Consider the following 25,983-nt stretch of genomic DNA (forward strand, 5'->3'; position numbering starts at 1 on the left):
AGCAATTTTACCGACTCTGAGTGTGGCCAAGTCCTGGAACCCTGCAGCGGCCTGGTACATACAGGCGGGGCACAGCACTCTTCACTCGCATTAATTCCTTTCTGCTTCCTTTTCTATAGACATCACCTAAAAAAGACCTATGAGTCATACCAAAAGCTGTGTTGCTAATGACAACTGTACGGAGAACAATAACCCTTTCTGCAAGCAAGTGATCTAGAAGTTTGGGTTTGTTGTATTTTTTTTTTAAAAAAAAAAAGGAAAAAAAAAAAAAAGGAAAGGAAGAAGTGGTCATAACCTGAGCTGAGATTCAGCCCGGCTGGCGCACAGAGCCTGCTGGCTAGCAAGCTAATGTGGGGTCTGCAGCTGTCATTGCCCACCTTCTTTTATTTCTGCTCAAGAAAGAGGGTGGAGAAGAGCCCATGGTCAGTCAAGGCCCTTGCAATGAGATGCTGCAAGACAGCACTGACTTTAACCATCATGCACTTATGCAAATAATTAATAATGAATGAATGAAACTCTGTGGTAACTGCTAATGAAGCTGGGTCACCCAGCACAATGCCATATATTGCAAGGCTATATATGCTGTATAATAGCTAAACAGGTTACTACAGAGATAAAAGATCAGCCTTCAGGAGCTGTTTTCCATGGCAAGGCAGCAGTGCTGCCCTTCCTCTTTCTCCCAGTACACCATGGGGACAGTCAGTGCGTCTGGCCCTGCTTGCACTGGCTCTTGGCTCACGCTGCAGAGAGGGGACCCAGGGCTGCTGAGTCCATGTGAGCCCATTGCCCTGCTGTGACTGCACCAGTGACTTGCCGTCAGCACAGGCAGGGCAGAGTACTCCATCCCCTCAGCCGTGCCATTGCCCCCAGAAAGCTGTCTCCCACCCTGGCCCCTTGCTCCCTCACACTGTGCTGCTTCCTGTCCTGCTCCCAAGACCAGGTTTGGCAAATGCTTTTCTGATTGCTAAAGACAGAAAAAGGAATAGAAACCATGCTGCACCAGACTGCAGAAACATACACCCCCACCACCTCCCTCGGCCTTTAATACTTCTGCCCCCACATCTTCATGTCTTTTTATAACCTTGCAGTGCAAGGCTAAATTTAAGCTGCTGATTTCCTTCAATGAGAACTAAGCCCTTCCTCATTTCTGCGAGGTAACATCATGCTTATGCATGCTTTAAAAATAAGAAGCAATAACAGTATGATCTGGCTATTAGTCAAACTTGTCTGAAAAGCCTCCACAGTTCCAGCACCTCAGAAAGCTCTGTCCTCGTGACAGAGACAACAGCTACAGATTTTCACTCCTAGTCTGGAAATTTCTTTGCAGAAGACAAATACACCTTTCAAAACCCCACATGCATCCCACAGATACTAGGGGGTGCTCTCATGCCCTGAAATACAGGAATATTTGGGGGCATCAGGGGCTACCTGGCAAGGAATGTGAGCAACAAATACAGACACACACAAATGAAACTCATGCCACATCTTGGCACCCTTAATGGTTGGACTTGATGATCTTAAAGGTCTTTTTCAACCTAGCTGATTCTGTGATCCTATGAGTCAATCTCAAGGGGGAAAGAAGTATCAAAGCCTCTGGCAACTCGCAAACAAGCTGCAGGTTTTTACTCCAAGGAAAAGGCTTCTGACACCACACACTGCCTCTGGAGATAAACTCTCCGTTAACTTTCCTGGCAGGCAGGGAAGTTGTCAGCTCTTCCCCACGTGGATGTGCCAGCATCTGCAAGTCTTGGCTGGGTGCTGCCACTTCCTTCGCAGTCACCCATCCATTGTCCTCCCCTCCATGGAAACATACCTTCAGGGGAGGTGGAAACATCCATCACTAGGTCCCTCTCCTACATGGATCTAGTTGCTGATAATCTCTCATCAGCGATCTGAAGAGCTCTCAAACTGCAGAGAAGACAAGCAGACCTTATTTCTCTTAACACTGGTTTACAAATCATCTTTTACACTGCAAGCAATTATTCCGATAGTGTAGACATAGTAGCCTATCACATTGGAGGGAGCCAGCTTATGGTTCTCTTCAGAGGCTGGTGTCTTTGTTAGTGAGGATCAGTAGATGGAGAAGCCAGTGCCAGCCTTGTACTGCTACCATAAAAGTCAGTTGGAGAAACTCTCTAAGGCTCAATTTGGAGTTTTAGAAAGCAGGCATTCTGTATCACAGCACTGGGCGCACACGCGAATCATTTTGCAAAGGTGAGCACACCCGTTTCTTTCTGGCAGCAGCTATATATTTAGCATACTCATGCATATCCAGGAACTAATTATAATATTTGCATTTTAATTATGTGTGCACTTTCTTGCTGAGTGGGGGTCTCTGGCAATCACCGACAGTCTTCCTCACTGTGTTTACTGAATGACCTCAGTGCCTGTGCACACTCACAAGGTCCTAGTGCTGAGTTAGCAGTTGGTATGTCCTTGCTTCTGTTCTATTCCCCACCCCATGTTGCGTGCCACTGCTATCTTGAAAGCTGGCATCCTTGGTCCTATTTACTGTCTCCTTAGTTGTTATCAGTCCCATAGTGTTCCTTCCCCCCGCAGCCCCGTCATTCCTTTCTCTCTACATGTTAGTAAGTTAGAATAGTTTGGTCTATTCTACTATGTTAAAGGCACACACACTATTGTTAGTTTAAAATTTAAGCCTACAGTACCTTTTGGGAACTTACTTGACTGGCTCAGTCTGACTGGTACACTCCCATTTATCCCAAGCAGAATACACTGTATCCAAAGTACATTATATGTTGAAAAGGAGTCTTCAGGGTTGCTAATAAAAAAACTGGGGTGGCCACATTCTGACATTAAATATATAGAGAGATTTAATACATATATACACATTATATATACACATACATAGCTTAAATAACTTATAGTTTATATATATATACACATATATAGCTTAAATAATGTATTTTTAAATTACCCTGTATTATTGAAAGCACTGAAAAAAGTATATTTTATTTGTATAAACATCCCCACTATTCTAGTTTATTTGTGAAAAGGCTCTTATTTTTTCTCTTCCCTATTAATATATAATATACATATTATATATACCTTTCCCATTAATATATAATATAGATATTACATATACCACAGAATACGTAAAAAATCCACAAACCAAGTAAGAAGTCTTCTCCCAAGACGACATGACTGTTCTGGCCTTGTTTTCACGCCAGACAGTGGGATAGGGGTAGGGGGCAAAGGACTCATCACTCCAGGATGGAGACCAGAATCTCAAGGCCTGTGAATATTAATTGTCTAATCTCAAAAGATACACTCATATCCTACGCCAAAGTGTCTCAACAGCTTTACACCCTAAGGAGTCAAATTGTTCCACGTACAATGAGCCAAGAGCAATCACATACAAGAGGCCAAGTGCAACCCATTTACAAGAATTACAGAATCATCTAGAATGATCAAACTAGGTTGGAAAACACCTGTAAGATCATCCAGTCCAACTGTTACCGCAGGACTGCCAAGTCCGCCACTAAACCATGTCATCAAAGGCCTCATCTACATGTTTTGTTGAACACTTCCACGGATGGTGATTCCATCACTTCCCCGGGAAGCCTGTTGCAATGCCTGGCTACCCTTTTGGTGAAGAAATTGTTCCTAATATCCAGTCTAAAACTCCCCTTGGTACAACTTGAGGCCATTACCTCTTGTCCTATCCCTCGTTACTTGGGAGAAGAGATTAGCCACCTCCTCTCTCCCTCCTCCTTTCAGCTAGTTGTAGAGAGAGGTAAGATCCCCTCTGAGCCTTCTCCACACTAAACACCCCCAGCTCCCTCAGCAGCTCCTCATAAGCCTTGTGCTCCCGACCTCTCCCCCAGAGGCCAGTGACCCTCGTACCAGGGTCCCAGCGCAAGCCCTGCACACGGAGCCGAGTGCGTCCCCGGGGGCCGCCGCCCTCCTCCGGCGGGAAGGTGGGGTAGGAAGCGGCGCTTGCTTTGCGTGCGAGGGCCGGCGGTGGGGCGGCAGCACCGTGGGCGCTCCGTTACCGCGGACAGCTCCGTTGCCGGGGTAACGCCCCCTCCCCGTGCTCCCGCCACCCGGAGCATGCCGGGACCGGGGCGGAGGCCGCGCGCAGCCGCTGCTCGCCTCGGCACCGCCTCCTCCTTCGCTCCCTCTCCCTCCGGCGGCCCGATGGTGGTGGCGGTGGCGCGGCGCGATGAGCCGCCCGTCTTCCGCCGGCCCCGGCGCTAGCAAGCCCTGCGGCAAGCAGCAGCACACCCCGTCCCCCGCCGTGCCCGCCGCCGTCCTGCCGGGACCCGGCGGGGCTTCCTCGCCCCCTCCTCCTCCGCCACCTCCCCCACCGCCGCCTCCTCCTCCTCCGCATCAGCACCACGAACTGACCTCGCTCTTCGAGTGCCCGGTCTGCTTCGACTATGTGCTGCCGCCCATCCTGCAGTGTCAGGCCGGGCACCTGGTCTGCAATCAATGCCGGCAGAAGCTGAGCCTCTGCCCCACTTGCCGGGGCTCCCTCACCCCGAGCATCCGGAACCTTGCCATGGAGAAGGTGGCCTCAGCCGTGCTCTTTCCCTGCAAGGTAAGGGGAGGAGTGGGGGGCTCTGGGGGGAGAGAAAGGTGGGGAGGGGATTGGAATGTGGGGATGTCCGGTCGGCCAAGCAGGATATTCCCCCCGCTCTATCCCCACCTCCCTACCCTCAATCTTCAAGCTTTCTCCACACACCCTTTTCCCTCATTAAAAAAAAAAAAAAAAAAAAAGAAAGGGGTGGCGCAGTGGTCAAAAGAAGGGAGAGAAACTTTTCATCGGAAAAGTTGGCTGCTCACAGCCACATTGGGTCCCGACTACCGGTGGAAAAGCTCGCCGGTTTGGGCGTTTCGGTATAAACACGGCTTTGAAACGTAGTGGTTTTCTTTTGAACGGCCGAGAGATATTCTTTCAGGGTGAATAATCTTTCAGTTCCGAAACGCTGTAAACGAGCTGCAGTAGGTACAGCGTCACATGTGGGTTTGTGGTGGCCTCGGATTTGTATGCTGGAAGACCGAGGAGGGGAGAGCACACCAATGGAGAGTTTCCCGGTGGGTTTATGTCTTGCCTTTGTTGCTAGCGTAATAGAGAAATATTGCAGCTCATGAGAAGACTTTAAGGAGCTTTCTAAGCTTTATCCAATAAAGGTTCACTTGGCAGTTTGCAGAAGGCAATGGTATCAAAAATGCCTATACCAAAGATACCCTGAGAGTCTCCAGCAACAGCATGTGGGACTCATCCAGAGCCACTGCAGGCAGCAAAGCTCTGCAAAGCCTGAATTTTTGGCTGGTCTGTATCCCCTTCTTTCCTTTATTTCCACCCCACCATAAACACTGAACAGCAAGGGAGGTGCTTGCTGGTCTCCATTACCCAATTTCATGAGTCTGCAGGTTTCTAAAGTGAAACAAGATGATGGGAGTGCCACCAGCCTTTAAAAGCAACACTTCTAATGCTTCTTTCTCATTCACTGAAAATCCTGCTCTAAATGTTGTCCTAGTATTTTGCACAACCAGTAGATAAAAAAGCTAAACCTTTTTTTCCCTCTCCACAGTTATTTTAACCTATGCTGATGCTCAGTCCTTAACAAGTGGTTTATGGAGGTAACAGAAACTATTTGTGTCTCTCTTGTTAGCTCCCGGCAGCCCTCCTTGGGAAGGACAGGGGCTGGTAAGCTGTCGGGTCAGTAACAATACCTGAATTAGTCTTTTTTTTCAAGTCTGTTCTGTTTTCAGGTCTGTTCTGTTGCAGAGTTGCATAGTTTAATACTATTCCAAGTATTAAACATTGAAGTCTCTTCTCTTTAGTGAGTTTGTACTTTGAAAGAACTAAGTGAACTGCTCTATTGTACACATCCTTCCTAATAGACATTAACCAGGACAGCAGATGTGTACATGCAGGCAATGCTGAGCAGGTCATTTTTATGTCTTCTTGGAGCCTCTCAATGCTTGTACCCCTGTAGTACCAAAAGCACTTTAAAAAAATAAGCTGAAGTGACGTAGGGACAGATACAGGAACTGCTGGAACTGTTGCTGATGTAGAATATAAGAACAAAGTTTTAGCATATGGAGCTGTGCATGGCAAGGTGAGGAGCTATGGTCAGGCTGCCAGTGGGACCAGTGTGGCCAGAACGGGTGCAGTGAGAGCTGTGAGCAGGCTTACTCCACCTTTACCTGGAAAAGCCAGTCCCTTGAGCAGCTGTCCCCAGCCAGCCCACAGGAGCATCATTAAGGATCCACAGGGAGTAACGGCACCTCCAGAGCCAACTGTCTGTGTCAGTTCCTGCAGCACAGTGTGGTCCATGGCAAGAGCCCCATCTGACCCAGGGCTGGCTGGGTCACAGGATGTGATGGCTGTCAGCGACTTGCAGAGCTTTTGACAGCATGGGACTGTTTCACTGCTCACCCTTAACTGGGAGGTGGCAATAGCAGATGGAGCATGGTGGTGGGACACAGGTCCTCTCTGCTGAGCGCAGGTGCAGTGGGTTGGTCTCATCTGTGGTGGTTGATATTCCCTGCTTGTTTTAAACAAAATGGAGCGGAGTCCTCACACCCTTCACTGTTTGAGCCACAGCTCTGCTGCCTACAGGATGCCAGTTTTTCCAGCAGCCAAACCCCTAGGCAGGAGTCCTACCAGCTTATCCCCAAGTGGTGGGGATCAGCATCTTGGTTATGGACTGGGAGAGATTTGACTCTGACCTGGTAGTGTTTTGGTGGTCTCTGCAATAAGCCAAGGAGCAGCACATGCCTTATGCTGTGCTGGTCAGCACGTTGGAAGCTGCAACAGGCAGGAGACTGTGGACTCCAAGCTTGGGACTTGGTTTGTTTTCCTGGTACAGTGCCTGTAAGCGAGTTAACAGCTGGTAGAGCTGGAGAGTGACTTTGACCCAGCAGTGGTCAGTGTGCTGCATCTCCCTGCTGCCCAGTGAGATGCCAGTGCAGGCAGGGGTGGCAGCAGTCCCTGGCCCCAGCTGCGTGTGTGGGGCAGCCAGGCAGCGCTGCCTGCAGGATGCCAAGTTCCCCCGTGCCACGCTGCAGTGGTCAGAGCTGCACCTGTGAGTTGCCTACCTCAGACCATGGCCCCAAAAACATGGCGCTCCTGAAGCCCCACATCCCAGACCGGGCTGTGGTACAACCCACACTGGAGCATGCATCCTCCCTGTGTTTCAGCATCCGCTCCGAGTTCTCCACCCCTCGCTCACTGGGCCTCCAGAAGCTCCTCACAGAGGTGTAAATAAGTCTCTCCTCCTCTTTCCTCACACACCTTCTCTTTTATGTGTTTTTTTTCTGCCGTGAGCAGTTCCTGCTCTGCTGCTTTCACTGTTCCCAAGAGCTGCAAAGTGAAATTAGCACACATTAATGCTTTTCACTCTCACTTTTTGAGCCCAGAAACAGCGACATGCTGTCAGGGCTGTAATTCTCAGTCAGTATTATGTAGGTCACAGGCAGCCAGCAGGGACGTGACCCACCGTGTCCCTCAGCAGTGAGCATCCATCAGGTGCTGCAGCAGCACAAGGGGTTTTGGCAAGAGCCACCCTGCTCTGCAGCAGCACGTAGCAGCTCACTGGGGCCTAGCCCTGTTCTGGCTCACCTGGGGGTGTCACCACATTAGAGGAACCCAATATAAGCTTTCAGAGAGAGAGAGGGGGGAAAATCAGAGCTTCAGAAAATGTGAAAGAACAAATAGAGGGGCTGGTGTGTCCAGAGGAGGTCTCTGCTCTTCTAGAGACAACTGTGAATTGTTATTGCACCTCTGTGCTTTACAGGGCTTCCGGAAAAAAAAAAATAAATCTATAGGAGGATTTATATCTTAAAGTCACAGTAGAGTTACTGAAAATATAAAATGCCTGTTAGTGCTGTAAGCAATCTGCAGAAGATAAAATGCACATCAAACACACTCAAACTCCTGATTAATAAGTGCCAAAAGGAATGAATTGTTTTTCTTTCATCTTTTAAATAAGTTCAAGTGGAAAATAATATAGATGTGCTTTCTAATGATGAAGCTGACTTAATTTGGAAGTAGATCCTTCTGTAACTTTGTGGGGTTTGTCGTATATGAACTACAAAAGAAAATAAATCTTATGAAGTGGGAGCTTCTTGAACAGACACCAGAATCTATTTTCACAGCAGTTGTGTGAGGTATGCTGTGATCATTAGCTGCTAAACTTGGAACCATGACCTGGCTAACCAGGCAGTGTGGGGTGGGAGGTGTTTCTCAAGTTAACCACTTCATCAAAAATCTATGAGGAAACAAGTAGAGTTGTGAGTGTTCTCCGTTGTCACCAGCAGAACTGCAGTCCTCGTGTAGCCATGAGCATTAAGCTGACATCCATGCCCTGCCATGTTTTGTTAGCCTGTTACGGTGGGGTTTGACAAACTGCTTGAGTGATCTTGGCATGACATGGGACCAGCACTCCTCATCTTCCCTGTGTAAAACAGCAGGCAGTTACTGCTTGCATTTCAGGGAACTAGAACGTGCCTCCAACATACAGAGGCAAAAAACAGTCCAGCACTAAGGAAAGAATATCCAGTAGCAAATTCAGTGGTTTTTACGCCCTGAGAGCAGCCTGGCTGGGCAGCTGTATAGATGGCATTTAGCAGTGTGTGATGGGGAAATAAATATTTAAAACAAACAAACAACAAAAAGAACCACCACCACCCCAAAAAACCCCAAACCTCCTTCATAAGTATACCAGTGAATTCTCACTGTTATGATTAATTCAACCTAACAATAAGTTTTACTTAAAGGAAATTACTTTTCTAGTTATTGCATACATTTAAAAAAATCTAAGTACCTCGGGCTTTTTCAGGGATTGAAACCCCATTCTTACCAGCTTTCCTCAGAGCAGTGATGCTCTGCATATTGGAAGCTGGAAGAGATACTCACATGAAGAGAGTCTTCCAAAAATCATAGTCATCTCTAACTGAAGATACTGCCATGTTCCTGAGTTACCAGGTGATTCTGGTCCTTTTGAAGAAAAGTGAATCCAGTAAATTCATTATATTGTGCTCTCACACTTTCCTTTGTGGAAAAATTTTTTTGCATCTCATAACCAACATTGTGTTTGAAAGTGGAAGGCACAATAAGACTGTATATAAGCAAGTCTTAAATAACCACTTTTTAAAATTTTGTTTAGACAGGTAGTAGGAGGTAGCCAGAACCACCTTACATCCTTAGACCACTGCTGCTACACCATTAGTTCAGGAGAAAGCATGACAGGTTTCCCATGTAAGCAGACAACTTCCAAACAGAAATTGCATGTTCATGTTATTGTATCCAGACTTACTTGTATATATTGTCCAGTGCTGCCTCTGTGGCCTATTAAGAGCTTTATTTAAAAAAAAAAAAACACAACAAAACCAAAAAACTATGTCATTTTAAAGATTTTAAGCAGATCTACTAAACCTGAGTAAGATCACACTTCCTATTTTCAACACATAGTAGACTCTAGTAAAGGGGGAGGGAGGTTGATAAAAATGCAGTTGGTTTTGCTTTTAATTGAACAGATACCCGTTATACACAGGTGTGTGCTTACATCATGTTGCCTGCACATACACAAAGAGCTCACAATCTCTAGATGAAACAACAGGACATTCACTGCTCCTATCCCAGGTGAGCAGTAACAGCAGACCCAGCACTGCTGGCAGAGCAGAGTTTGTAAGTGGTTTCTGCCAGGCAGCTGGCTGTGGCATGAGCCGGTTTCTTCACCTGTGCGAGGCTGGGGGAGGCATGGAGGCTCGCTGTTGTCTGGGCAGGACCTCACCGTGCATCCCTGGGAGAGCTCCGCAGGATTTCTGCTAGACTAGGCTGAGCATCTGTGCCCAAACTGTAGTGAATGCTTCGGGAGGCTGGAGGGATCTTAAAAGCAGGGACAGATGTTTTATGAAGCACTTGGGGAGGGAAAAGCACAAAAGGGTCTCAGTCCTAGCTGGGTCCCTGAACATTGCTAACACACATACAGGAGCAGGCAGACCTCTTCTTTCCAGAAGTATTACTTGTATCTCAAGCTGCTTGTACACTAGAGGGAGAGTCTGGAGGCTAGAGCAGGAGGGGTTTGAACTTGGCAGTCTGTTCCTAGCTCTGCCACTGATTTCCCATGTGGTTTCAGACAAGTTACTTTAATCCTGTGTTCTTGCCTGCCTTCATTTACAGGGTTGATAATACCAGCCTACCTCTGCTGAGCACTTGCAAGCTTAACTAATGTTTTCCAAATGCTTTAAGACACTCAGAAAGCTATCCTGTCAAAGTGAAGCTCACAGCAGCACATGCAGAGTGACATACTTGGCAAAAACAAGGCATGCTAGGTCATGTATGTAGTGACAAGTTCCAAGCTTATAATTTCCTTTTAGAAAGAGAATACAGTGCTAAACCATGAACTAAAACTAAACTGTGAAAACAAGTACATAATACTTTCCAACTTGGAATTCTAGAAATTATGAGAAGGGCAATAAAAAAAGCAGAAAACAGTCATGCCAGCCCAGGCATCAGTGGCACGCCTGCACTGTTAGCATTGTGCACAGCCCTGGCTGCCAGTCTCAAGGACACAGTAGGGGTGGAAAAGGTGCACAGGCCAAGTAGCTCAAAGGTATCATATAACCTCTACACAGGGAGAGACGGAGGAGGCTTTTGAGGGGTATAATGAAGATCGGTGACCTTTGCCAAGCAGTATGAAGACAGCATGTCAGTTTTTGCTTTTCATGGTCTTCCACCACTGGTAGAGCTTCTTACCAGATGAAACCCACAGTGATGGGTTAGGAAGCATACAAAAGGAGGTTCTTCTCAAAATGAAGGGAAAGTTACCACTACTTGCTCATCTTGTTTTTACACTCTCCCTTCTGTAGTCATCACTGGTCACTGTCCCATACACATCAGGTTTCACTTAATCAGCAGCTTACAGATTCTTACTGGTTTTCTTAATGAGGTTAGACTTGGAGCTGCTCTCCAACACCTGGTATGATTGAAGTGTTAAACAGGGCTATGAACCCTGAAAATTCCAGCAGGCCAGTGGAGCTGGAAGCATACACATACCTGGGTGGCTGCATTATGCAGCAGGGCATCAGGCACAGCAGACCAGGCATTTGCAAGACGATGCCTTGTTCCACCTCAGCACCCTGCAATAAAGCCATTAGCACAGGATTAAGCAGCAGGGGCAGACACTGTAAGTGAAGGCTCACGTTAACTCTTTATGGCTTATAAACCAAACTCTTTCAGAAGAAGGTCAAGTTTCTATCCCAGTATTCCTAGCACCCTGTTGCCAGCATGGGTGATTTGTATCTTGGCATTTAGAGCTGAAACTTCCTGCACACATATTATCCCAGAAATAATAATTTATTCCTTGGTTGTATCTATCCTCAAGGAGGTGTCACAGCATCTGTAAGCAGCCATGCATGCATCTTGTAACCTGCATGATAGTGGTAGTAGCGGTGTTGGTATCACTACTGATACCTACAGACTGAGAGAATAGGAGAGACCTTTATGTCTCTGTGAAAGTAGCATGAAAGCAGAGTGGTCAGTGTGGACAACTGAACTGACTGCAGACAAAGGGAAAGCAACCTCAGCTGGTTAAGCAAATTAACCCTCTAAGTTGCCCAATGACATTAAAAGAAGTTAGGTGGTACTTATTTGTGTGCTAGCTTTATGCTTAGAGAAAAGTCATCCTCTTTCCACTTCTCACAGTGGCAGTGTTGAAAGTGTTCCAGTGTTTAAAAAAAACTGTGGAGAATCTGCATTTGAATTTAATGGGAGTGGTTTTGCTCTGTGATGGTAATAAGGTACATCTATTAAAAATACTTCACTCTAGTTGCTGTTTGCTGAAACTAGAATCCTTTGTTCTTTTTAAAGAAAAGAAAAATCCAAACCAGGACCACTTCAGCTGATCTGGACCTATCAGATCTAACTACAACAGCAAATCTAACTACAACTCAGCCTTACACTCCATTTTATCTAAGTGCTTGCATTAGAAAAAAAAGCCAACCACACAAAGACAAGAAGAATTCATTTTTAAGTGGAAACAAAAATAAGTAAAGCTCAGCTCTGAATCCAGGGCTAAATAGAAGCATCTAATGTAAAATTTGCAAAGAGAACAAGAATTCTGGTTGAGTACCAGTGTTTCCAGTTGACAGGTGGGAGCAGCAAACACGAGTGCTGGTGCCTTTCTTGACAGCTTGTATTTGGTCTTTTTCCAGTATGCCACAACAGGCTGCTCTCTGACACTCCATCACACAGAAAAGCCAGAACACGAAGACATCTGTGAGTATCGTCCCTACTCCTGCCCATGCCCTGGTGCCTCCTGTAAATGGCAGGGATCCCTGGAAGCCGTGATGTCCCACCTCATGCATGCCCACAAAAGCATTACCACCCTTCAGGGAGAAGACATCGTTTTTCTTGCCACAGACATTAACCTTCCAGGGGCAGTTGACTGGGTGATGATGCAGTCATGCTTTGGTCACCACTTCATGCTGGTGCTGGAGAAACAAGAGAAGTACGAAGGTCACCAGCAGTTCTTTGCCATCGTGCTGCTCATTGGCACCCGTAAGCAAGCGGAGAACTTTGCCTATAGACTGGAGCTGAATGGCAACCGCCGCCGACTGACGTGGGAAGCAACGCCCCGCTCCATCCACGACGGGGTATCTGCAGCCATTCTGAACAGTGACTGCCTAGTTTTTGATACAGCTATAGCACACCTTTTTGCTGACAATGGGAACCTTGGCATTAACGTGACTATCTCTACATGTTGTCCGTGATGTGTTTGCATAGCTAGTGAAACCTAGGCTGTCTGGACATAATGCTTTACATTCACAAGGGTTTTCTTTTGCTTCTTTTCTTTTAAAAAAAAAAAATGATATTCAACTATGCCATTGTGTATGCTAAGGTTCCTAACTAGCCAACATTTTTAACTTTGGAGAGAAGAGCAATGAGAGTGTCCTATAAGTAACATGAGTGAGAAAAGGTCTTTTTAAATTCTTGGGTGCCTTAGGAAGATTCCACACACACAGTCACCTTTCTTAATTTAATTATATTTTATTTAAGGAGTGCTTCCATTAGACATGTGGCTTAAGAGACTTGAAGGACTGCATTCCTGTTTGGAGCACACCCAAAAGCCCTTTCAGCAGGAACACAGACTTGCTCTCTCACTGGTGAGCTTTAATAACTGTTTTTAGTAGGCGGGAAAGAAATCCAAGCAACCTCTCACAAGAGAGATTGTGACTCAAAGGGGAACAATAGGTGCTTCAGTGTTGATACTCTATTTCCTGCTACCTTATTAAAAAGGGATGGGTGTTGGATCATATGCTGGGGTTTTGAAAGAAAAAAGGGGAGGAGGGGCTGGGGTAAAGCAGAGCAGGTTTCACAGTGTGGGAACTGCCAGCTCCTGTCCATTTTAGGGGAATGAGTGAGCCCAGCACATGGCACAACCACTCACAGCCAGGTACAGGTGAGAGCAGGAGGCACGCATCCAACGCATCTAAACCAGCTAGAGCCAAGAATATAGTAATAAGCTGTCCACATGCAGCTTTCCTTGGAGACATACTTGACTATTGATTATTGTAAAAGACTAACAATATAGTGAGAGTTTTATGGCCAGTATCATGTCATTTGCTATTTAAGTTTTGTTGCCATATTTACTTTTATTTTGTAATAAATATTTTGCAAAAACTACACTGCATAGCATGCTGTGCTAACACATGTGTGCGTGATGGTAGCTCTTGCTTCCTGGTTACTCTGTGCATTCTGCCTGGTTGGATCTGCTGGGCTTCCCCAGGAAGAGCCAGGTCACCCAAGTGAGCTCCCCGTTTTGCCACCCAGCTCTGCTGCCTGAGAGGGCCACAGTGCAGTACAAGCAGGAGAACCGAGTCTGGATCCGAGTCCCAGGGGCAACAGTGACAGCCTGGCTCATGCAAACTGAAATCAGAGTCTGTCACTGAAGCTGAATCTTCTGCAGCTCTTTCTCTGCAACCAGTGCCTTCTGTCTGAATTGCTCAAGAAAAATACTAGCTCCACATATTGGCTTTGCTGAATATTAAGATGCCTGCCACTTGGAAGAGGCAATGGGTTGTGAGGTGATACACCCACTGAGTTATTTAGCGGTAGGAAGCCTCATGGTAGTGGAAAACTACATATAAAGTAACAGATGAAGCTTTGTGTAAATAATTATAATACACATTCCTAACTGTATCCCTCCAGGGAAGAGCTCCTTGGAATTATGACAATCCTATCTGCAAACATCACCCAGTGTCTGGTGCTAGTTCCCAGAAAAGCCAGAAGAGAATGACATGTATACAACAGCCCCTCTCAGCTGTGCTTCAGCACCACCTGGGAACAGTTAATGGCAGGCAGCAAAATGAGTGACCAAGATCTGCACCTAGGAAACAGTTTTTCTGTTGACAGTTCTCTTCAAAAACAATTTTCACTTTGAACACAAATAAAAATGCAGAAACTCCTAGGGACTGATGAATTCATAGCAAGAATACAGCACAACTTGAGTAGTTCCCACCTGCAACTGTGCCAGCACCAAGCCACGTGCTGCTGGGACAGTGCCTCAGCCTATGCAGCGGCACTGCAGGCAGGAGCGAATGCTGTGGCAATACCAGGATCTGCACCAGCCGAGCATGGTAGCAATCTTCCAGGACCCCAGTGCTACAGGGAGCTATCAGCATCAATGGCAGTCAAGCAGCATGTCCAGACACTGCACTAACAAACACCACTGGCTGCGCCTCAACATACTCCTTCCAGTTTTAAAAATTACTGACTTACTTTGTTGTGGAATCCATGTGCTCATAAGACAACTGCATTTTTCTTATACAAAGTCCACATAATGTAGCATATATGTGCTGTCCTAAGGTAACTAAAGCCTGCATTTATTTGCAGATGACGTATCTAAAGAAAATTGCTCCTTCTGCTTCTCCAAGCTGAAGTGCAGATTCCTTGGAAGAGTTCAACAGCATCTAGCCCTACAGGAGACATCAGGAACAGATGTCTGACAAGCATATAATGCAAATCATAGAATCAACTAGGTTAGGCAAGACCTTTAAGTTCATCAAGCCCAACTGTTATCCCAGGACTGTCAGGTCCATCACTAAATCACTTAGGCAAGTGCTTTGGGTGCAGTTAGAAGTTTGTGCCCAAACAGGAAAGTCACAGCAAGTTCCTTAACCACTGCTTTACTTTCAGCCTTGCTCCCATTCCGTGCAGAAGGCTGCAGGGCAGCTCCGGCCGCTCACCAGGTTCACGGCAGTGGCGTGCTGAGGGCTGCTGCCGCTGCAGGGCAAAGGCAGGAGGGCAGCGGCTCTGTGGGCACCATCGCCGGGGGCTCCCGAAGCACCCGCACCACCCCGAACACCTCCACCTCCCCTGAAGGCCGTTTACGTCCGTCCACACCCGACCGCAGGCCCCCGATCCACCGCGTATAGGGCACGGCAGCAACCCCCCCAGACACGCAGCTCACACGTGCCCCGGCAGCCCCCACGCCTGCCGCGTCCCCATGGAGACGGCGTCCTCCAGCCCCGCCGCAGCGGGCTCGGCCGTGCCGTGGACGGTGCTGGCCGGAAACGGGGCCGGGTAGGACGGGCAGGCCGGGCCAGCACAGCGCAGCGCAGTGCAGCACGGCGCGGTTTCTCCCCGCGGGTCCCCTTGCAGCGTCGCAGGCAGACCCCGCTCACTAAAGAGAGACGGGCAGGTCGGTAGCGGGGGCTTGCGTGAGAACCGCGGGGAATCCCCGGGCTGCAGGCCGCTTCCCGAGGCACTCTGCTGCAGTGGAGCAGGTGCTGACCGATCTCCCTAAAACCGTGGGAGGGAAGGCGGAGGGGAAACCGGCCAAGCGACCTTGGTCAGCGGCTGGCAGGGCCAGCTGGCACCTCCCGCCTCTGTAGCTAAGCCGCTGCCAGCCCCGCTTACTGCGTCCACAGCTTTCGGATTTCTAATTAGACACATTCGGAAAAGTCTCCTTCATCGGTACAATGGTCCAGGGCAATTGCTTTGAAGTCATTGTGTGGGGCTAACAGGTGAGTGTGTGTCTTACACTAAAGGGAACATCGGGCAGCATCGAACCCATCGAGACGCAGAAGCTGCCAGGACCTTCAGTGTCGATGCAGAGAGAAGCTGGCTGGCTCCACGAACACTCCTACAGAAAATCAAGTAAGAAACAGCTTTGTTCAAGGAAGAGCTGCTCACTTGTATTGTCTTTCACTCAAGCTGTCTCAGGCTTTCATAGAAGACTTGTGACTTTGCAGTTTCCCGGAGATCTGCTTGCAAAGTGGCAGCAGACCTGGAGCAGCCTCCAGGAGCCCCCGCTGCGGCCCTCTCGTTACCCTCTTTGCAGAGCCACTTCTAAATGAACCTGCAGGACCACTCTGCCAGCCAATAGGCATAGGAGTGCTCAGCAGACGGCAGAAAGAGTGTACTGTATTCCTGTGAGAGGTACTGGCAAAGCCTCTCAGGAGAGCTGGAGATGTATCAACCTTTTCTCTCCTCCTGCTCAGCTGAGCCATCCCAGCATGTGACCGAGTAACCAGCTCCTTCTCTTGCCTGCTTAAGTCGAGCACTGTACTCTCGGGCACAGCATGTTAGTGGTAGTTGCTGCTTGACCCCACCCCTTTTGGGCACCCCATCAAACAGCCTTTGTGCTTTTCAAGTGTTTGGGGTTTGTTTGCCTTTTTTTTTTTTTAATGTTCAAAAACCATGTAGACAAGGCCCTCAGTGCCACGGTTTAGTGGTGGCCTTGGCAGTCCTGGAGTAATGGTTGGCCTTGAAGATCTTAAAGGTCTTTTCCAGCCTAATTGTTTCTATGATTCCTTTTCAACACCAGGCAGCTCTGCTCTGTTGGAGAATGTCTGCCGCACCTCATGTGCCTCTAAGAGTGGGAGTGATCAGAGCCACAAAACAGCACACCAGCTGAAAGTACTGGAGTTAGCTGTGTGCAGATCCATCCCAATAGAAAGGGGACATGCACAGCCCACGACAGATAAACATTGCTCTCTTCTCACTTTGGAAGGATGTTTGTTTGGAAATGCACTGTGAATGCGTTTGCAGGAGAAAACACTGTAGGCTTTGTACCTTAGGTGGAGCTTTACAAGTCCTTGGGGTGACTGTGGCTGTAATACAGAATAACGGTAAATCATCTGCTTGGGTTTGGAGGCAGCAGTGGTAGATAGAGATGATTCAGAAGCTGCAAAGTCCATTAGAGGGGGCAGAGTAAGAAGTGGAGTGTCCACCTACCCTGAGTACTGTGCCTTGGGTGCCAGGCTTCCCTGTGTCCCTCGGTGCCATGGTGCACCCAGAGCTGTGCCCTGCCTGTGCAGCTTCACACCAGTGAAGCACCAGCACCATGCACTTTCTGAAGTTACTTCTTCTCAGGTGGGATTTATGATCAGCTACACTCTGTGACATAGCTTGATTGCTGTGGTGATAACTACGTGTCTTTGAACTGCAATTCAAAAGAAGTTCAAGCAAACCAGTATCCACATAATTCAGCCTTCTAAAAGTATAAGCAACTCCCATAGCATTGCTTTCACTTTTCCTTCTGTGTTGGTGCATTCAGTCACTTCCAGGTGCATTCCTGAGCTGTGGATCCCACTACAAGCCTAGGAAGCTGGGTGTTGACATGGGGCTGTTGTGATTTTTATCCCATCTTTTTAAATACATGTTCTCATTTTTTTCATACTTTCCAAAGAGAAGAACTTAGATTTTGGTGTTTCAGCCTGCCCAGGGTTTCATCTGGCTGAGTATTTTCTAGAAAGCAGAATAAGCTTACTTGGAAGGGCAAGACAAACTGGGTGGCAACAAGGGGAACTGAAATTGAAGGCTAAAAGGACCTAGAATGTGTTAGCTTGGCTGAAGGGGAGGCTGTAGCAGTTGGCATGTGAGCCATGTTGATGTTCAGACAGGAGATGATGTATATGGGACAGCACACAGCTGTGCACCTGAGGTAGCTGGATGTCAGCCCTACTGAGGACAGTGCTAGACATCCAGTCATCTGAGATGTTTCCTGTCACTCCAAAGGGCAAAGAACCCTTTGTTGTGTTTACACAGCATGGACTGTACTTAGAAATGAGAGAAAACCTCAAATGTCTCTACAGCTCTTTCTTTTTAGGACTAGAGAAGCTGGAAATGCTTTAGAGGATAATGCAGTATTAGCTCAGTGCTATAAGTCACTGACCCTCAGCAGTAAGCTATCTCCATGACTTCAGTGGGACACTTTTGTAAAGCCCTGATCCCATGTCAGTGCCCAGTTACAGTCCCTCAGGCATCTGGGAAGGGTTACATGCAGATCCAGGTTTCCTGTCTGAAACCAGTAGCAAGTCTGGCAAGAAGGCCTCAGGCAGCTGATGTGATCGATGAGAAAAGGCTGTCATGCTGAAAGAGGAACAAAACAAATATGTCTAGAAGATAAGTTTTCTGAGAGCACAGCATGGCAATTTGATAATTCTCATTGTCGCTATTACTTGCAGCCCTGTAAGAAGAGTCCAGAAGCTTAGATGTTTTGTGTGACATGGAGGTAAGGACTTACCCAGGTTGCATATACATGCTTAAGGGGTTTACCTCTGAACAAAGATATGACTCCAAATTGCTTTTGTTATTTTCCACTTTGAGTTGGAAGAAGATTTTGTGAAGCTGTTCAAGAAATCACTGCGCACGTTCCCATCCACTGGCCTGCCTAGCCTTCTGGCCTACAGACCTGAATCGTTACGAGAAATCTTACAGGCTGAGGTGAGTCAGTGGTAGATGTGCCCTACTGTGTGGCTTTTGCTGTTTATTTCCTACGATTCCCATGTAGAAAAAAAATAAAAATAATGCCCTTTGCCAAGCCAGTGCTAGAGTTCCTTTACAAAAGAGTTTTTCTTCTCGAAGGCTCTTGAAATTATGCTTTTTGTGCACTCCTGAACAGCAAGAGGCTGTGCAACTCCTCTCCCCAACGCTGCATCCTGTGTTGAGAATTTCCTAGCAGAATTTTCCCTTTGGCTAAAACAGTGGTACAAAGTTTGTATAAATACTAGGTATACTGTTAAAGAATTACAAGAAGGGCATAGAGCTCCCCATAACTCTTAGCAGAGTAAAGTCATCAAAGAGAGCTAGGCATGAGGTGGGGAAGCCAGGGAGTTTCCAAGAATAATGCTCCAGAGAAGCCAGGTATTTCAAATTAATATGTTCTTTTCTGAAATTGAAGGATTTGAATGAAAGTGTTAAACACACAGTATAGTAAATCAAGTGTAAGTGAAGCACACCAGCTAAGTGGCCTAGAGCAGGTACCTACCCTCACCCCTTGCTGCTGCTAATGGATTGCTCTCAAGGAGCACTGAGCTTGGTGTGCTGCCCTTGGGAGTGGAGGCATTAGGCATGGAATTCAGCAGCACACTCTTGGCAACTGCACCTTCTTTAACTCAGTTTCAAAATGTGTTTTCAAAAAATAAGATATTTATTTCAGAATATCTAGTACCCTTCCTCAAAATACACCCCAGAGCAGTCCTGATTTGCATCTGGTCAAATACGCTCAGCTCTTTTGTCAACAAATCTGCTGGTGGTTCCTCATGAAATTCCCCACAGGTTTTCCTATGATCAACAGTGCAACAATGTTGGAGCTTTTTCTCTCCAAAGCCCCAAGCAACATACCTGAAAGGGTTAATGCATCAGAGTACTCAGCTGTAGCATTCTTCATGCTCCGAAGCTTTCTCTTGGAAGGAATGGGTCTCATAGGTACTACAGTTATTCCATTTATTTGAGGATTTTTATTTATTTACTTACTACAGAACAGCTTTTCTTTTTGGTGGTTTCCTGAACCTAGTGTTTTGAGTTAAATTGTCCCAAGACATCACAGACACAGATCTGTTTTAACTGCTCTTACACATTTTATGACGGTGCATTTTGAGCATAGCCCTCTTTCCCCAAGATAAAATGAGGATTTGTGTGCTGATACTATTATTTTTGTCCTCCCCATGTTCTCTCTCCCTACCTCCACTTCAGATAGAGGAGGACTTTGCTCCAAGATGTGAGTATTGTGGCAGCCTGCTGAAGCCATTCCCTTCCTTTGAAGACATTTGCCCACTGTCACAGGATTATGAATCAGTAAGCTGGTGGCAAAGATTAGCAGAGGTTGGCTGTGGAAAGGCCTACTCTTATGGCACCGCTCTTCTGCCTTTCAGAAGTTTTGCTGTGAACATAATCGAGACCTCTATGAGTTCATCATGAATGAGAGGAAGATCTGTAGAGGCAACTGGAACATTCTCACTGATGTTGGCCCCCAGAAGACCCATGAGGGGAAGACCCACAAAGGTGCCTGGAACATTCCCATTGATATCGGCCTCCTTAAGTCCCATGAGAGGAAGACCCATGAAGGCATCTGGAGTGTTCCCGTTCATGTTAGCACCCAAGAGTCCCATGAGGAGAAGACCCATGAACATGCCAGGAGCATTCCCACTGATGTCATCCCCAATGAGTCCCATGGTACCAAAGTCGACAGGCTGCTGTCAGAGGAGAGGGTGTATGAGAGGTACCGTGAAATGACTACAGGGGGAACTGGGGATCTGGTCTGTGTAAGGCGCAACAGATCACTCTTGGGAGAAAAGAAGCATTAAGAAAATGAAACTGCAGCAAGAGGCAATGAGAGAAGAAATATATTTGCTTTAGGCAACACAAGTTCACATTCTATCTGCAGCCTCTTTGCTTTTCTCCTATCAGGCTGTAGTAGAAGGTGGGGAGGTATGTATTGAGTAAAGCATTCATTTTACTACTTTCAGACATAGTATCTAGAAACAGGTAAAGCCGAAAACATAATTGCAGCTGTGGGTGGGATAATACTCAGGTCTAGCTTTACCCCAGATACTGAAACAAACCTTGAATTTGTGTTTCTCTATTTTGCTGCATAAACTGTGACCAAACATTTGGATTCTAGTTTCCAGTCACAAGAACTCTGCAAGTTTGACTTCTACTGGGCTGTTTAGTAGGACGTTTACACAAATATCTGAGTCTATAGCATAGGCTTAAAGAAATCAGTATACCTGGACTTAAACTGCTAGCTTGCTTGAACATCCTTTGCAGTATTATGGTGTCAGTACCTCATATTATGTACAGAGCATAAACCAAAGTCATTGTCAGACACTGTCAAATTTACAGAAAGCTAGATAAGGAGAACAGTCAAAGTATTCTTGGTGATTAGTTGTTTCCTTGATCTTGGAAAGCTCTCCTCTTTCACAGAAAATCTTGACACACAATCCATTACAATGTTTAGTCTGTTCATTGAAATCTCTGTAAGGAAACAATTCCTTTTTGGTGATATTCCATTGACTCTAACTTATATGCAATCGTGTGAGTGGAGAGAAAAAAACAGATTCAGAAAGTTGCATTCCTATGGAAAGGATATGCAATGCCTCTAGTTTTTAAAACAGGATATATGAAACATCTCAGGAACACTTTCATTTCCAGGCAGCTGGAGAGACGATCAACCAGACAGTTATTTTTGCAGGCAGCAAAGGCAGCATTTGCAGCTAAACGTGAGTTTGCATTTCCTTACATATTTGTCTATTTATTACAACAATGAATTCAATGGAATTGCTTGTCCCTAATGCTCTCTAATGGAAGAGGAAGATTTATACAATGACACATTAGCTCATTGTCAAGTGTGCAATCCCATTAAATTAGATACTACCATATTATATGGCATGAAAAAAACAAAACCAGTTACATTCCCATTGCACTGAAAGGATCTCCTTGCTGTGACTTTCAGTATTTAAATCTGACTGTTTCAACTGAGATGCACAGAAATTTACTTTAGAGGATAATGAGTTGGCAAAGCCAAGCCCTTGGAAGGCATGAACTGCCAGAATTAGGGGGATCAACATTTTGCCTAGTCATGTGAACACTCCACTAAATCCTAGCCCAGTCTGTGAATGACTGAGCCCTTTGGATCTAGCTATAAAATTAAAGGCATTTTGACTAAGAACAGATGAACTAGATTTATAATATGGGGTTCTTTTCACAGAAGATGGCAGGGTACAGAGGCTTTTGTGGCACCAGGGGTTTCAGATCATCAGTTCTGCAGAGCATGGAGCCATGAATGCTATCCAAAGAAAGTCATACTACATCTTTTTCATATCTCTGAAATAGCTGAACACTGTAGACTGTCCTTGTTAGACAGAAAATACCTTGAAACAGACTCCCAGGATGGCACATTTCAGCCAGAAATCCCCACTCCCCCAAGTTACAGCCTCCCTGCCAGCCCTACCCAATGCACACAAACCTTCCCTTTCCTCTCTAGGTTTAAATGAACCTGGCACAATTTTCTACCAGCTTTCCCTGGAGCCCCCATCACCAAACAGCTGGACGCTGATGCCTGCTGAGAGAGCAGCAGAACCCAAGGAGGAGCCCATCTCCTACAGCATCACCTGCTGTGATTTTACCTCTGTTGGTGGAAAGGCAAGTAGCTGCTGCAGACATGTCCAACAGGATGTGTCCATGCTCTGGAGCGGCTGGAACCTGGTGCCTGCTTGCCTTTCAAGGGCAGCTGGCGCAGGACTGCTCTCATCCATTTTATTGTTTCTCTTCCAATCTTAGGTAGTGAAGAATGAATTGCTGGAAAAGTACTACAGACATGGGGGGAAATTCCTTACCATGCTTCCAGATGGAACAGTGCAGTTATTGTATCCTTTATGGGGTTCATTGGCCTGCATTAGTCCAGGGTTGTTACTGTAATTTTACATGAGTCATAGGCTGCTTTATCACCAAATAACCTGGTCCACCATTCACATTTGTTTTCACAGTCTGGAAAAAAGCAGTAGTGAAACCACTTACATAGGTCTTGGTCTGAGGTTCTTCAGATCTGCCAGTAGCTTCCATGAAGGACAGGTACTTGTGCCTTTAATACCCAGCTTAAAAAATGTGCTAGCTCAGTGTTTAGACCCACTCCTGAGCTCTGGCCACCCGTGGATGGGCACTGCTGTTTAAGTGGGCTCCCAAACCATTCAGCCCTATCCTTTCCACAGCGACAAACCAGCACATCATTTCCCATCTGCGTGGGACTAAGGTCTCTGTCCTGCAGGCAGGAGTACATAAAAGGTGCACTGACAAACTGAAATTAACAGTGTAACTCAGAGTGCTGCTTGAAGAAATAAAAACGTGTCAGTTTCACCAAAGGACCCCATAGCTTTCAGGCTGCCTTTGCCATTATTTAAGCCATAACATTTTAAGCCACCCAAGTTACTTTTCCTTACTGTGGCTGACTTTTTTCTGACCTGGGGGTGTATGATAGTCTGCCTGAGCTCTGCCACCAAACAGGCTTGAGACTACTTCTCTGCTCTGCCCTCCAGGCTGCCTTTGTCCCAAGGATGCTGCTGGGCACGGAAACAGCAAAGTGCCATAAGCACATGTGCTTCCAGTAGCAAGTCTTGCTGAAGGGAAACCCCAGTGAGACACAAAATACCTCCTGCGCCAAGGGTCTTTTTTCTCCACATTTGTTTTCTTTTTAGCTCTGGGAGGATAATACCTGCCCCTGTTTTCTCTGCTGTCATCCAGGTTGAGTATTTTTAACACCTCACTTTGGTAGCCTCATACTTTCAATTATTAGCGTTGTCTGGGAACATGTCTTTAAGATAAAAACTTGCTAAGCAGTTCCACCTGGGTTATTGGTTAGAAAACAACAAAAATGTATTCTGTATCTCTTTTGTCAGTGTACACAGGGTACTTCAATGTAGCAGAAAAGCACTGGCAGTGTCCCAGGTAACACTGGCAGCACACCATCATTTTACACAGTGATCTGGTTAATGGGTCAATTTTTATACTCCAGAGTAGTGCTCTGAAATATTCAGAATGTAATATTAGACCAGACAAAGAAAGGAGTTATGAACACCTTATCTGACGACAGCTATCCATCTGGAAATCTGGCAATCATCGTTGTACAGAAGAAAAAATGTCGTGTTTGCATAGTACAGGAAGACAAGCCAACTTATGCTGAAATACAAGCAATATTTAAGTCTGATGGCAGAAGTACTTGCTATTACCCAAATGGAACTGTGTGGTATGTTTAAGTTGGTCAGAGCAGTTTTGCTCTCCACTGTGCTTTTTAAATTTCAAAGGTCATAAAGGGTATTTTTAAGAGGATTCAAAAATTAAAAGACAAGTATAGCAGCTCGAGGGCCTGCTTCAGGTGCCTCCCAGAGGGGCAGGGCCACCTCGGCTGTGTCTTGAGAGGGAGGGGTTAGACCCCAAACTAGCTGTGCCTCAGTCCTGTCCCTCTGTGGAAGCTGCCATGGGAACTGCAAGGTTCAGAGCTTTGATTTTCCTCTCTTTTAGGATACACATGAGCATTCAGGGAGGGCAGTATTTGGACCAAGCAGGCAGCAGGGTGAAGAGGTGGACATGGCCAAACAGCGTCACGTCACCAGGACCCCATGTCCCGCTGAAACCCATCTTCATCTCCCTCAACCGGCACGTGGGGGTCAGGATCCTGGGCCAGGATAAGATCGCTGTTTCCTTCCTTGCCATGGGGCAACAAGCAAAATTCAACATGGGAACCAAAGTGCAGGTATTTCTCAAGTGCACAGGTAGCTCCACACAAAGTCGCTTTCCACCGAAGGAGCAGGGCAGCCAGGGAAGCTCCCATCCATGGGGAAGCACACTTATTCCACAGTGGGTGCTCCCTATGTTGCCCCATGGTCCTGCCCCCCAAAACAGCAAACAGTGAAGGTGTACCTATGCTCAGGCCCATGCAGACAGGGGGCTCACAAGCCCTTGCAGCCCTGACACTATATAAGGGGCTGCAGAGTGCGGGAAGCACTTCCAGGTAGGTCCCCACTGTCCCTGCCTGCATCCCTGAGGGTCACCCTGGCTCTGCTATGGTGAGAAGATCTGTGATCCATGAGGGCAGGGAGTGTGGCAGCTCCCTTCTTCCACGGGTTCCTGCCACAGGGGCAGGTTTGTTTGCTGGGGAAAGACCAAAACCCTGAAGCCCTGTCCTGTGCTGCTGCAAGGCTGACACCACTCACCTCTGCTCCCCAGGTCAGCGATGTCAGCCAGCTGCCTCCCCCTGCCCCGCTGAGTGAAGATGAGCTCCTGCTGCTTGCCTTCAGGGTGAGGATCCTGCAGCTCTTCGACAGACTGCGTGGATGCTTAAACTTTCCTTCTAGTGAGCAATGGGACAAACTGAAGCCTCCCGCATACCTTATCACACAGACTTTGAAGATCTTACAGCTTTGCACAAGTTCTGACGTAAGCGATGAGCTACGCAGCTCAGTCGGGGCAATAATAAATGCTGAAGTCTGACCAGCAAGTGTAGCGTGAAGGCAAATCAAGCTGGAGATGCTCCCTGACACTGCAGCATCTGCACACACTCTATGAGGTTTTGCCTGCAGTCCTGCCCTGCTGTCACACAGTGCAAAGGGCAGCCCACGGCCATTCTGCGTGGCCCCTCTCCTGGGGCCTTCCCACCTCAAGGTAGGCTGCCTAGTTGTTTCAGCCCATGGATGTGGCACAAAGGTAAAATCCAATAGAGCACAGGTAAGTTATAGCCCGTGACAGGTACATGGGTAGGTGTTTGCTTAGAAGTGACCCACACAGGGTCAGTGCTTCTGCCAAGGACACAGCACCAGTGGGATGCCCAGACTTCCGTGGTGCAAGCTCTGGATGGCAGCTCAGCCTGCCGCAGGTACAAGACACAGTAGTGCCCTACGCACAGAGAGGCACAAAAGCACAGTTTGTCCAAAGCAATCAAAGGTCATTGTCTTGGCAACGTGTGCGTGGGTGCCAGGGATAGGAAGCTGTTAATGCACACAGCAGAGCACAGACAAGCAGCAGCCTCTTGGCAGCAGCTCGTAAACAACCAAGGGAGGGAGAAGGCTGCTGCAGTGGGCACCCTGTGCTTCCTTCCCACCATGGGCCCAGCAGCTGTGAGCAGAACGAGCAGATGTGGTGGGGCATGGACCCCTCCTGAAATGGTTACCTCAGGCTGGCCCCTGCCCCAGCTCCCAGCAGTTGGGATGTCTGAGGGAGGTGCAGTG

At 47.0% G+C, this 25,983-nt stretch overlaps 2 protein-coding genes across 5 annotated transcripts; both read left to right on the forward strand.

The window, feature by feature from the left end:
- Positions 1-4,036: 4,036 nt before the first annotated feature.
- On the forward strand, positions 4,037-13,663 carry SIAH2 (siah E3 ubiquitin protein ligase 2). Its single transcript, XM_057421671.1, has 2 exons — positions 4,037-4,564; positions 12,193-13,663. Exons 1-2 carry the CDS (start codon positions 4,187-4,189, stop codon positions 12,748-12,750), a joined length of 936 nt encoding a protein of 311 aa, XP_057277654.1. The 5' UTR covers positions 4,037-4,186; the 3' UTR covers positions 12,751-13,663.
- Positions 13,664-15,939: 2,276 nt separating this feature from the next.
- On the forward strand, positions 15,940-25,256 carry ERICH6 (glutamate rich 6). 4 transcript variants are annotated; one of them, XM_057421668.1, is made up of 11 exons: positions 15,940-16,138; positions 18,451-18,497; positions 18,593-18,709; positions 19,961-20,062; positions 20,143-20,486; positions 21,419-21,486; positions 22,251-22,412; positions 22,551-22,632; positions 23,853-24,005; positions 24,281-24,512; positions 24,986-25,256. In XM_057421668.1, exons 2-11 carry the CDS (start codon positions 18,492-18,494, stop codon positions 25,247-25,249), a joined length of 1,530 nt encoding a protein of 509 aa, XP_057277651.1. In that variant the 5' UTR covers positions 15,940-16,138; positions 18,451-18,491; the 3' UTR covers positions 25,250-25,256. The 4 variants fall into 4 exon arrangements, with proteins under 4 accessions (XP_057277651.1, XP_057277650.1, XP_057277653.1 ...); XM_057421667.1 differs by having other exon boundaries at positions 15,942-16,138; positions 20,140-20,486; XM_057421670.1 differs by lacking the exon at positions 18,451-18,497 and having other exon boundaries at positions 15,942-16,138; positions 19,961-19,985; positions 20,140-20,486.
- Positions 25,257-25,983: the final 727 nt, after the last annotated feature.

The sequence above is a fragment of the Pezoporus wallicus genome, unplaced genomic scaffold, assembly GCF_028554395.1.
Source record: "Pezoporus wallicus isolate ANWC-B61680 ecotype Strahan unplaced genomic scaffold, APGP_CSIRO_Pwel_v1 scaffold_7402, whole genome shotgun sequence".
Classification (NCBI taxonomy): domain Eukaryota; kingdom Metazoa; phylum Chordata; class Aves; order Psittaciformes; family Psittacidae; genus Pezoporus; species Pezoporus wallicus.

Coding starts and splice junctions, on each gene's coding strand:
- SIAH2 (XM_057421671.1), top strand. CDS start 4,187: ATGAGCCGCCCGTCTTCCGCCGGCCCCGGCGCTAGCAAGCCCTGCGGC. Junction 4,565..12,192: donor CCGTGCTCTTTCCCTGCAAG/GTAAGGGGAGGA, acceptor GTCTTTTTCCAG/TATGCCACAACAGGCTGCTC.
- ERICH6 (XM_057421667.1), top strand. Junction 20,063..20,139: donor TGTCACAGGATTATGAATCA/GTAAGCTGGTGG, acceptor TCTGCCTTTCAG/AAGTTTTGCTGTGAACATAA. Junction 24,513..24,985: donor ACATGGGAACCAAAGTGCAG/GTATTTCTCAAG, acceptor TCTGCTCCCCAG/GTCAGCGATGTCAGCCAGCT.